Here is a 10,380-nt window from a genome sequence, read left to right as displayed (position 1 = left end):
CAAAAGGGAGGAAATATATTACGTCTCGACAAGCCTAGGACTAGAACTAGGTATGTGTGCTAGCTCAAGATTAAGATTAGGATCAAAAATTAGAATTAGGACTTAGTTGGGACATAGAAACCTACAAGGTTCACATGTGGGCTAAGGATGCTTGCAAAAAGAGATCTAGATTAGGTAAAAGCTTATAATAAATAGCCTAGGGCTAAATAAATAAGGAAGGACCAATAATAATAGCCAGATTACTACTATGTAAGTGACCTTGGGATCACTTATTAGACGAGATTAAGTCGTCATGCGATGGCCTAAGGCTACCAAAGAAGCATGCAAGATCTCGTGGCCATGGAGTTGCATGGTGGGTGGTTTGGCCCTTGTGGTATGGGACAGTAGGTTGGGACCATTGGTACCAATCAAGCTCGTGATAATTAGACTTCAAGCTCGAGGGTGGTTCGAAGCACTACACCTGCAATTGAATGGTGAGTCACTAGCCACAATTCATCACCACCATATGATACATATGACAATGAGACGAGTCTATGAAACCTCATTAGGGTTTTGATTCTAAGTTAGATAATCCTTGGGCATGGTCTATGGAGACCTTACATTGGTATGAAAGCCTATACCTGACATGGAGAAAACCCATGGATATGGGGGATTGATGTGTCGAACGGGAAGTGAATTTTGCCTCTACAAAAATACAATACAAATACATCTTGCTTTTCCAAGCCAATACATGTAGGATCCGTTTGTGTTCATCTACATGCCAAAGAATATAAAGAAAAAAAGTAGGCATGCACAGCATTTTAACCCTTTTTTTCTCTTAATTTTTTAAACCATCTTTTCCTGCGCATACATGGACATATGAAATAGCCACACATTGACAAAAATAGCTAAAACAAGAAAGCATATATTTGTGCCAATTGAAACCATGTTTTTTTGTCAAAAACCTATTCATGTTACAATCTCTCTCAAAAGCCAACTCAAGCTGGGAAAGGCAAAGTACACAACCAGGAATGACGGAAACGCAAAGATCAAAGTAGCAGCAACGTAGACCACCAAAATGACCGTGCTGAATGGCAAGACGCAAAAAAGAATGAAGATAACCAGCACCAGCAACATTAATTTGGCCATCAATTGAGCACAGAGACCAATCATCTTCTTGAACCACCTGTGCAAAAAAAAAACATCCGCCGAGGACTGTTGTGCTCCCGAGAACTCCCAAAGTCTGTGTGAAGAAGCTTGGTCAGCAACTCCATAATAATGCTGATGTGAGGCTGTCACCAGAGCTCCCGAATATGACTTGTCTTCAACTTTCGTGCCATCATGACAATGCCTCGTATCGCCTCTCACACTTTCAATCAACCAGAGCAGAAAGAAATTCTTGCAAGGGTACTTAAGTTTGCCTTTCCAAACCAACCTGCACGACAAGAATTGGCACCATGGACAAGAGATGAAGAGAGGCAGCTGGACTGGCACCACCGGAAGCTTCACGGTTGCCCACTGAAGGCCCAAGAGACAGCTCTTGCAGAGCGAATGGCCGCACCAGAGCACGTACGGAACGTGGCGGCTACTGTTAAATCCTTCCCAGCACAAAGGACATTCCAACCCATCCTCTTCAGCGCTCTTTGAATAAGCTTCATCATCCACGCCATCCCATGAAAGCCTACATGGAACATGTGATGCACTGTCACGTCCGAAGCCCACCATGGCTGATGACCCTTACTAGTCTGCTACCTAAAAAATTCGTCAAATAATCGGTCAGATAATTTTGCAAGTGTATAGACATTGCCGGTAAAGTAATACTGTGTTATCCTAAGCAGCAGTGCAATACACTCCAGCTTCCACAGGCTAACATTAACAAACATCACTGTCTAGTTCAATACAGAATTTCCTGCCATGAACCATGTATGCGCTTGGTATAGAAGTAAAGCCTCTCTTGTCCCATACAGTTTCAGATTGAAAAAGAATCCCATACAGTAGTAGCCATAGCACAGCTGAACAAATTCACCGATTTATTATCACCCACACATGATACAAAAACCCACGAGGGCAGATGAATTTGCCATCTCCTACATAGCGATGAAGGGTCAGGAAAGGTTGATATGATGCTAGTCGGACTCGCCATCTAGCCCTGAGCTGAAGGGCCTTGCACATGGACCACAATCAAAACACAAGAAGCAGCAGCAACGCACAAAGATTTAAGACCCCGCAATGCATAAAAAATGCTAGCTAGATGATATGATGATAGTCGAGTGTTAACCCTAACTTGAGGAACTAAAGAAGAAAGATCATAACATGCATGAAGGCTAACTAAACAGCTGTATCTTAAGAACATAGTTCAACTACCTTAAGGAAGATTTCTTCACAAAGGCCGTAGCAGAGCCATACGTTTGTATAGGAGAGCACAAAGGTTCAAAAAACAGAGAAAATTGGCGTCACCTACATGACTATGAATGTCGTACAAGCGACCTGGTAAGGATGGTCAAGCTCACTAGCTCACTATCTCTAGCCCTAAGCTGAAGAACCCTGTAAGACTTCATTGGAAAAACAGTTGTCTGAGGGACCTTATGATCGTTCGTTCACTCACCATGCAACCCTAAGCTGAAGGGCCAAGTTTATGACGGTAATCAAAACTTGCCATGCAAACCTAGGCAGAAGGTTCTTTTCAACGGGGAGAAATCTTATGATGATAAACGAACTTGGCAACCATAAATTGAGGGGCAAAGTAAGGGCCATGACTATCAACCTCAGACTCTAACCCTTCAAATGGTCGTCACAAAACAAACATAATGATTACAACAGTGTATAACAGTTTTAAAAACGCTTAAAAGGTTGGATTAAGGTAGAGACATTTTACATCATAAAGGCCTTTTGCAAAAGGTGTCTAACTTAATCACAAAAAATCCTTTTACACCGTTCGGTGCCCCAACACACGATAAATAAAGTAAGATATGCCTCAAAGAGGGCCTACGCACCACGGTCTAACACTGCAGGGTAAATATTGAAATGGTGATGCAAGGAAAAGAGTCTTTGGGGTTGCTTTTTTTTTTTTCTGAAAACACAGATCAACACTAAGCCGATGAGGAGTGGCTACTTCGCTCAGAGGCTATATGCATAGAAGCTTCAAATGTTTGCAAGCAAAAAATTGTACGATTTTTTAAAAAAGCAAAGACATTATTGAGATAGATCTGACCTGGAAGCCACTTGCATCTGCATAGGCGCGCACGCAGAGAGACAGAAACGCTTCCTACACAGGAAGACCGACAAACGAAGAAACACGTAGCCCGCCCTACTGGTTTACCCGGCCCGGGAATCTTTGATAAGGCCTAAAATAGACCCACTCGTTCGAAACTATATTTTTGGGCGCCTTTCGTCCGCTTGTGTATGACCGGTCACAGCAGTCCAAGACACCTCCTTAGCGGACGCCCGGGCTCCTCATAAGGAAGTACTTCATGCCTAGACAACTAACTAGGTCTCTCGTGGGGCTATGCTTAACGAAATCGCTTTCAGCAGCGAAGTTAACTAGTATTGCACCCGTGCGTTGTTGCGGCCGACCAAGGTTCCAGAAAGAACTATTCCCTTTCTACAACCATCTCTCTCTCTCTCTCTCTCACACACACACACACATGCCCTCTCCCTCTCTCTCACATACACACACTCTCAAATGTTGAAACTCTCTCTCTCTCTCTCTCTCTCTCTCTCTCTCTCTCTCACATGCACACACATATACACACCTGCTCTCTCTCTCTCTCTCTCTCTCTCTCTCTCTCACACACACACACATGCACACACTTCCTCTCTCTTCTTACACTCTCCCACACATAGAAGCGCTCTCTCTCTCTCTCTCTCTCTCTCTCTCTCTCTCTCTCTCTCTCTCTCTCTTTCAATCTCTCTCTCTCACTTACACACTCTCTCTCTCTCTCTCTCTCTCTCTCTCTCTCTCTCTCTCTCTCTCTCTCACGCACACATACACATGTAAATATATAGTATATACAATATTATGTTTTAGATACATAAACCTATACATAGACATATACTTATACATATATACATGTATTTAAAAATATAAATACAAACATCGACAAGAAGTTACATGTGATCCATGAGTAAACTGGTTGTTAAGACAACATGAAAAATGAAAAACTTGCTACTAAAAAAAAAGGGCAAATGAACTATGTAGGGCCTACGTGTAATATAGTAGGCAAAAGAAGAGACTCGTCCTCCTCAAGGACCGAGTATGTGACACTACAAGAGAGAGAGAGAGAGAGAGAGAGAGAGAGAGAGAGAGAGAGCAACCACGCAATTTTTTTTCAATTTTTTCAATTTACTCCTAAAAGGGGACAAACTGGAAGGAAAAAAACATAAGATATATTTAATGTTGGAAAGAATATTCTTTAGATATTGTTTATATAGCAGACAAAAAAGGTCATGAGGAGGTCTAACACATGTTTCACCCACCTAAATATGTTCCACTCTCCACTCATTCTTCGCCTTTATCCAAAATAATATTAGTCAATGTACATAGTTGATTAACACATTAATCCTAACTATATCATACTAGTGCACACAGCTGATTAAACGCATTAATCCTGGTAGACATCATACCAGTGCACATAGCTTGATTAAACACTTTGCCCAAGACTTTATATTAATGCTTGCTATATTTTTGTAGAGCTTCTACGCTTATAAAAAATATCGATGCCTAAATATGAAACTATAAAGGTATTCACATGTCTTCCAAAATATCTCAAAGTGGTCCAACACATGTTTCACCCGTGAATAACACATAATCCGCCACTCATTCTTCGCCTTCATAATATTAATCAGTGCACATAGCTGATTAAACACATTAATCTTGACTATATCATACTAGCGTACATAGCTGATTAAATACATTAATCTTGGTAGGCATCATACCAGCGCTTGATTAAACACATTAATCTTGGTAGATGATATAAAAGGCGCATCCAAAAATAAAATATCCCAAAATAAAATAATGGGCCTCCCCAAAGAGGTTACAACTAACAGAGACTCTTGCTAATTTACAACAACAAGATGATTGACTAAGTCTTTCCCTCTGAGTTGTGTGCAGCTATGTAAAGACTTTTTGCCGTTGACTTGTAAAGGCCAAGCATAGTTCGGCTACTGGTCTGTCTGCTTTGAGTGTGGTGGTCTTCTATGTTTTCACCAACTATGTACCTCTTGTGAATGTTGTAATTGTTTGGACACTTCCTCACAAGTGCTAGTCTTCAAAGTTTAGTAGACATGTCCTTTCTCATGTACCATCATAGAATGCATGCATTATCTGTGCTTGAGATGTTAGTAAAGAGGGGTCTAGCAATCCATAATCTGTATTGGCTATTGTTGTTGCTTAGTCTACAATCTACGTACAAATGATTTAAGGAGAGGTCCAACACTTCTTATTAGTGATGCATGTCTAGGGTTAAACTAATGAATGATTATCTAGTGATGCATGTCTATAGTGAAACTGATGAATGCCTATCTAGTTGCATCAACCAAGAGTCTGAACCCTTTGTTGATGTACCACCTTACTGCTAATTATACATTCCTATGTTACACTTCAAGTAATGCTCTACATTAACTTAAAACACTTGCTGCTATTATTACAATCATATTTCTTTGTATTACCTAATGGTATATACATATTTTTTTTGTATTGCCTAATGGTATATATGTTATAAGTAGATCATCTTTTCTTTCTTGCTGCTTAATTTACTTTTCTTCTTTAAACTGATAATGACACTTGTGTGCAGGTTAGGAACCCTGAGCACTGAATTGTACATTGGTGCTTGCACCAGAGGAGTTGGGTTCAAAGCCCAACAGGGTACTTGAGATGTATGGTGGATGATTATCTGGTTCTACATTCAGATGCACTTGGCAACCCATCATAGTCTTGGTCTCTACATAACGGTTCTTTTGCACTAGGACCATTTGACATTTTGGCTAGGAGTTTTGAGCTCACTTGGTGGATCTCTTCAATGTTAGATTCACACTTTGATTGTTTGCGAGGATGGGCTTGATAGCTTTTCCTTGTATTTGAGCTTTCCCTTTAACCCAGAAGCTCCTTCTACATCAGCTTAGGAGGCCTAAGATGTGTATTATGTATGCATATCCATTAGATCTTGGAGGATACATGGCTAGCTTTGTCGTCGATGGTGGTTCTTTATCTTTTCTATTTTATCGAGATCGCCATAGAGCCATTATCTTAGAGTTTGCACGCTTTAGATTACCTTTTGATCCAGGTGGGAGCCTAGCTAGCTTCATCATCGACATTGGTTCTCTACATTTTCCATTTGACCCAAGTGGTTGGAGAGCCATTGTCTTGGATTTCACATGTTTTAGACTTTCGTTTGATCTAGGCGATTGCATCATTAGCTACATCCTTTCCATTTGATGCCAGGAGTCATACGACTCATGTATTGGCCTTCCATGACATTGATATTCAATTGTGGATGTGATTTTTGGCTTTTGGCTTTTGTATATAGCCTTTGTATGTGTCTTTTGTGCACGCCCACCCTTCGATTTCAAGGACGAAATCATTGTAGGAGGGGATGGTTTCTAATGAAGCAATTATATATGCACATGCATATGTGTTAACCTAAAAAAAATTTATGGAGGAAGTTGCCAATCCACCAAGCTCAGGCTATGCTCAAGAGTTCCACTATCGCGTGTGGATAGTCTCTTCTCATCCATGATTATCCCGCACTTGTTGTCACACCGAGGCGGTTCCTAATCCTATGGGTGGTGCGACTGCTCTCACAAAGATCATGTAGGATCTCTGAGGAAGCCAATCATGGTGATAGCCTAATCACTCAAGAAAGAGGGAGAGAAGAAGCAAGTAGTTCCTAATCCTACATGTGGTGCGACCGCTCTCACGAAGATTATGTGGGATCTCCGAGGAAGCCAATCGTGGTGATAGCCTAATCACTCAAGCAAGAGGGAGAGAAGAAGCAACCGAGAAGCATGAGAGAATGAGATATTAGTGCTAATTATACCCAAACCCAAACCCTAAGTATACCACACATGCTAGATTAGAGTTGCAAGAGAGAGGGAGAGAGAACAATCTACTTCTATTGCATAAATGGGAGAATGAATTACAAACAAGAGAAGCTAGCTTTTATAGTTCCACACCCAAAGCCTAACCCTAAGTATACCACACATGCTAGATTAGAGTTGCAAGAGAGAGGGAGAGAGAACAATCCACTTCTATTGTGCATAAATGGGAGAATGAATCACAAACAAGAGAAGTTGGCTTTTATAGTTCCAAGCCTTTTTCCATTAGGCCGCTGGGGAGTAAGTGACCCGAGGCACCTAGAACATAGCTATAAGGATTTTCTTTATGGTTTGGCCAATTAGCAAAGACCTCTTGTTTGGTCTTTGAAGCTCAAGACTTGGGAGCATCTTTAAGGCATTTCTCTAATCAAATGACCGGATTTACAATATAGTACGGGCGCTCGTTCCTTAAGTGTGTAGACATAGTTGTCATAGAAACATGTCAACCATATGTGGTTAACATACTCCCCTTCCTAAAGTTGATCGTGTCCTCATGATTGGTGAAGAAGTTGTCGAGGCACGCGGGGAAGTGTTGCACTTGGTTGGTCCTCTTGTCTCTTCGAAAATGAGAGGGGGTGGGGGGCCCCGGGCTAGTAAGATGGAAAGAAGTTAGTGACGTATTGACGATTAAATATCCATCTAGTCGTATGGCCTCCTATGAATTTTTCTTTCTTGTATATGCCTAGTAGTACTCTTTATTTTGTTTTTGTTGTTTTCTTTTTTGTTGCCTTTGTGACTTTAACATCCTCATGAGAGAAGTCAAAGTACTTGAATGAGTAGACTAGCACGGAATACTTAATGACCAGTGGTGTTAATGAGGGGTTAGTAAAACAACCGTGTTAGTAAGCAAGTGGTGAGGGAGGGACAAGGAGGTAACTCGCATGGAAACTGCTTGTGCTCCGAGATGTTGTCTTCGATGGCAATGTACATGTAGTTGTAGCATCTTTATCAAGACACCTTAATGTACATGTAGTTGTAGCATCTTTATCAAGACACCTTAATGGGCATCTTGGCTGCCTTGGGTGTTGATCTATTAGTGGTCGGTGTTCTCTCTATCTATTTTAGTGTTTTGTCTTCTTCTATCGTTATAGCTCGTGATTGGGATCTTGTTTGGATGAGAGTGGTAATTGACGAGGCGAGGATCTATAGGTGTAGCGGCATTTGATTATGGAAGGAGAAGCGACTTTGGATCATTTGGCTACCAAAGCTAAGGTAGCATAAGAAGAAGTTGTAGGTAGCGTTGATGAGGCAGGAAGCACAATTATATCCAAGCAATGGTACCATTGACCAGGCTTACTTCCTCCATCGTCCCCCTATCCAGAGATGTACTTGGATGGTTGTCAAATAATGAAGCTTTGTGTGATGTGTGTGCAAATGACAGAGTCCAGTGAGAATTGCAAGTGTCGTGCATGGGCGAGGGCAAAAGGTGTGCTCGTGATCCTAATCACCTAGACATGCCTAGTCACCTTGAGTTTTTGTTTTGTGAAAAAATTATCGTAGCCACATATGTAAGCAAGCTATTTTGTGAAAATGAGTGATTATGGGGATAGTTGCAAGCCATCTTGAAAACATGATTAATTGTGGACACAATTGAAAAAAGATTCATTTATTCCCATAAGGGAATGGGGTGCAACATTAGTTATGTGAATCAAATCTAGGAAAGGAATATAAAAAAGAACCACCACTTCCCTCTTTTTTTTTCTCCAATCCAGAAAGTTATGCGAATCTAATATAGAAAATAGGGTGTGAAATTAGTTATGTGAATCCAATCTAGCAAAGGATGATTAAAAAAACCACCTCTTCCCTCTTGTTTCTTCTCCAATCTAAGAAGTTACGACTGAGGTGCTTTTAATTGAGGGAGGAGAGAGAGAGAGAGAGAGAGAGAGAGAGAGAGAGAGAGAGAGAGAGAGAGAGCACGTCCATTTGTCTTATTTTTACCTTTTAAAAAAAATTTAAAGGGAACACAAAAAGTACAAGGCTAGAAATTAGAAGGTTATATAAAGCTTTTTCACTACAAGGCACGAAGTTTTTGTTCTTCTTGGGAATGTATTAATCTACGTCGTTTGGATTTTGTGAAAAGGATAATAATAGCCACAGATGTAGAACAAATCAATTTTGTCATAAGGAGATAGGACACATTTGTTGAGAGATTCGGTTTGTCAATCTTGTTGAGGTTTTGTGAAAAAATATTGCAGAGCCACATATGTAAACTATTTTGTGAACGTGATTGATTATGTGGATAGTTGCAAGCCATCTTAAAAATATGATTAAATTAAAAGTTGAATCATTTATTTCCATAAGGGAATGGGCTGCGAAATTAATTATGTGAATCCAATCTAGCAAAGGATGATATAAGAAAACCACCTCGTCCCTCCTTTTGGGTGAGGAAGTGAAGGTTGTTTATTGGTCAGCACCCCAAAAGAGGGTTATGAACTGATTAGCCCATTTTCTAGAGATGTGAGCTTAAGCTTCTGATGTTGCCCAGTTATTTATCGAGGAGATCTTCAAGATTCATGGTCTACTGAAGAAGATAGTCAGTGATCGGGATTCTAACTTCACTTTGAAGTTATGGAAGTCCTTATTTCAGGCTTTGGGTACTCAAGTTTGCTTAAGTACAGCTTATCAATCAAGAGACCGATGGCCAGACTGAGAGAGAGCCAAATAATTGAAGACATTCTCAAAGCATATTGTGGACGGGAGCCAAGAAGATGGATTCAATACCTTCCTCTAGTAGAATTCGCTTATAATACATCTTATCATCATAGCATAGGAATGTCACCATTCAAAAAGCACTTTATGGGCAAGAATGCTTATCCCCTCTAAATTTCTTTGATCATCCAACCTTAAGAGTCGAAGTCTCCAAAAAAATGCTCGAGGAGATGGAGGAACAGACCAAAGCTATCGAGAAAGATATTAAGCCTACTCACCCTCTGTTGCCCATACCCGACCTTCTCCCTCGGGAACAATGTAACAGTGTGCCCACGTGCTGGGAGAACGATCGTTTCTTCCTCCCATGAGTATGCCAAGGCTTTGACACTCTGTGCGGGACTGTACCACCCGACAACCCTCTGCAGTCACTCTTCTAGCGAAACCTTTTTAGTCCATCTCCAAGTAAGCTCTGTAGAAATTTTTTTCATCATCTCAGCCTTGTGTTGAGTAGAGGGTGTCCTTAGCTGCTCTCTCCCCCTGCAGTGTGAATAGACTTAAGGGAGAACTCCCCCATCTCTCCCTGTGGGTGCAGCCTTTTGTCCCAAATCCCAGTTTAAGGACACCTTCCCTCCCATTTGCGGTGACTTTAGTAAGGGCTCT

At 40.9% G+C, this 10,380-nt stretch overlaps 1 protein-coding gene across 2 annotated transcripts; it reads right to left on the bottom strand.

Annotated features, from left to right (window-relative positions):
* Positions 1 to 884: 884 nt before the first annotated feature.
* On the bottom strand, positions 885 to 3,419 carry LOC147628090 (uncharacterized). Of its 2 annotated transcripts, none has more exons than XM_086813097.1 (2): positions 3,191 to 3,419; positions 885 to 1,731 (listed from the first exon to the last, which is right to left on the bottom strand). In XM_086813097.1, exon 2 carries the CDS (start codon positions 1,702 to 1,704, stop codon positions 949 to 951), a length of 756 nt encoding a protein of 251 aa, XP_086669223.1. In that variant the 5' UTR covers positions 1,705 to 1,731; positions 3,191 to 3,419; the 3' UTR covers positions 885 to 948. The 2 variants fall into 2 exon arrangements, with proteins under 2 accessions (XP_086669223.1, XP_086669224.1); XM_086813098.1 differs by lacking the exon at positions 3,191 to 3,419 and adding an exon at positions 2,973 to 3,123.
* Positions 3,420 to 10,380: the final 6,961 nt, after the last annotated feature.

Source organism: Cibotium barometz, chromosome 19, assembly GCF_041138505.1.
Source record: "Cibotium barometz isolate CiBa-2024 chromosome 19, ASM4113850v1, whole genome shotgun sequence".
NCBI lineage: Eukaryota > Viridiplantae > Streptophyta > Polypodiopsida > Cyatheales > Cibotiaceae > Cibotium > Cibotium barometz.
This window is presented reverse-complemented; position numbering and strand designations above follow the sequence as displayed.

Bases quoted from the DNA above. Each gene is read 5' to 3' on its own strand.
- LOC147628090 (XM_086813097.1), bottom strand. From the start codon at position 1,704: ATGGTGGGCTTCGGACGTGACAGTGCATCACATGTTCCATGTAGGCTT.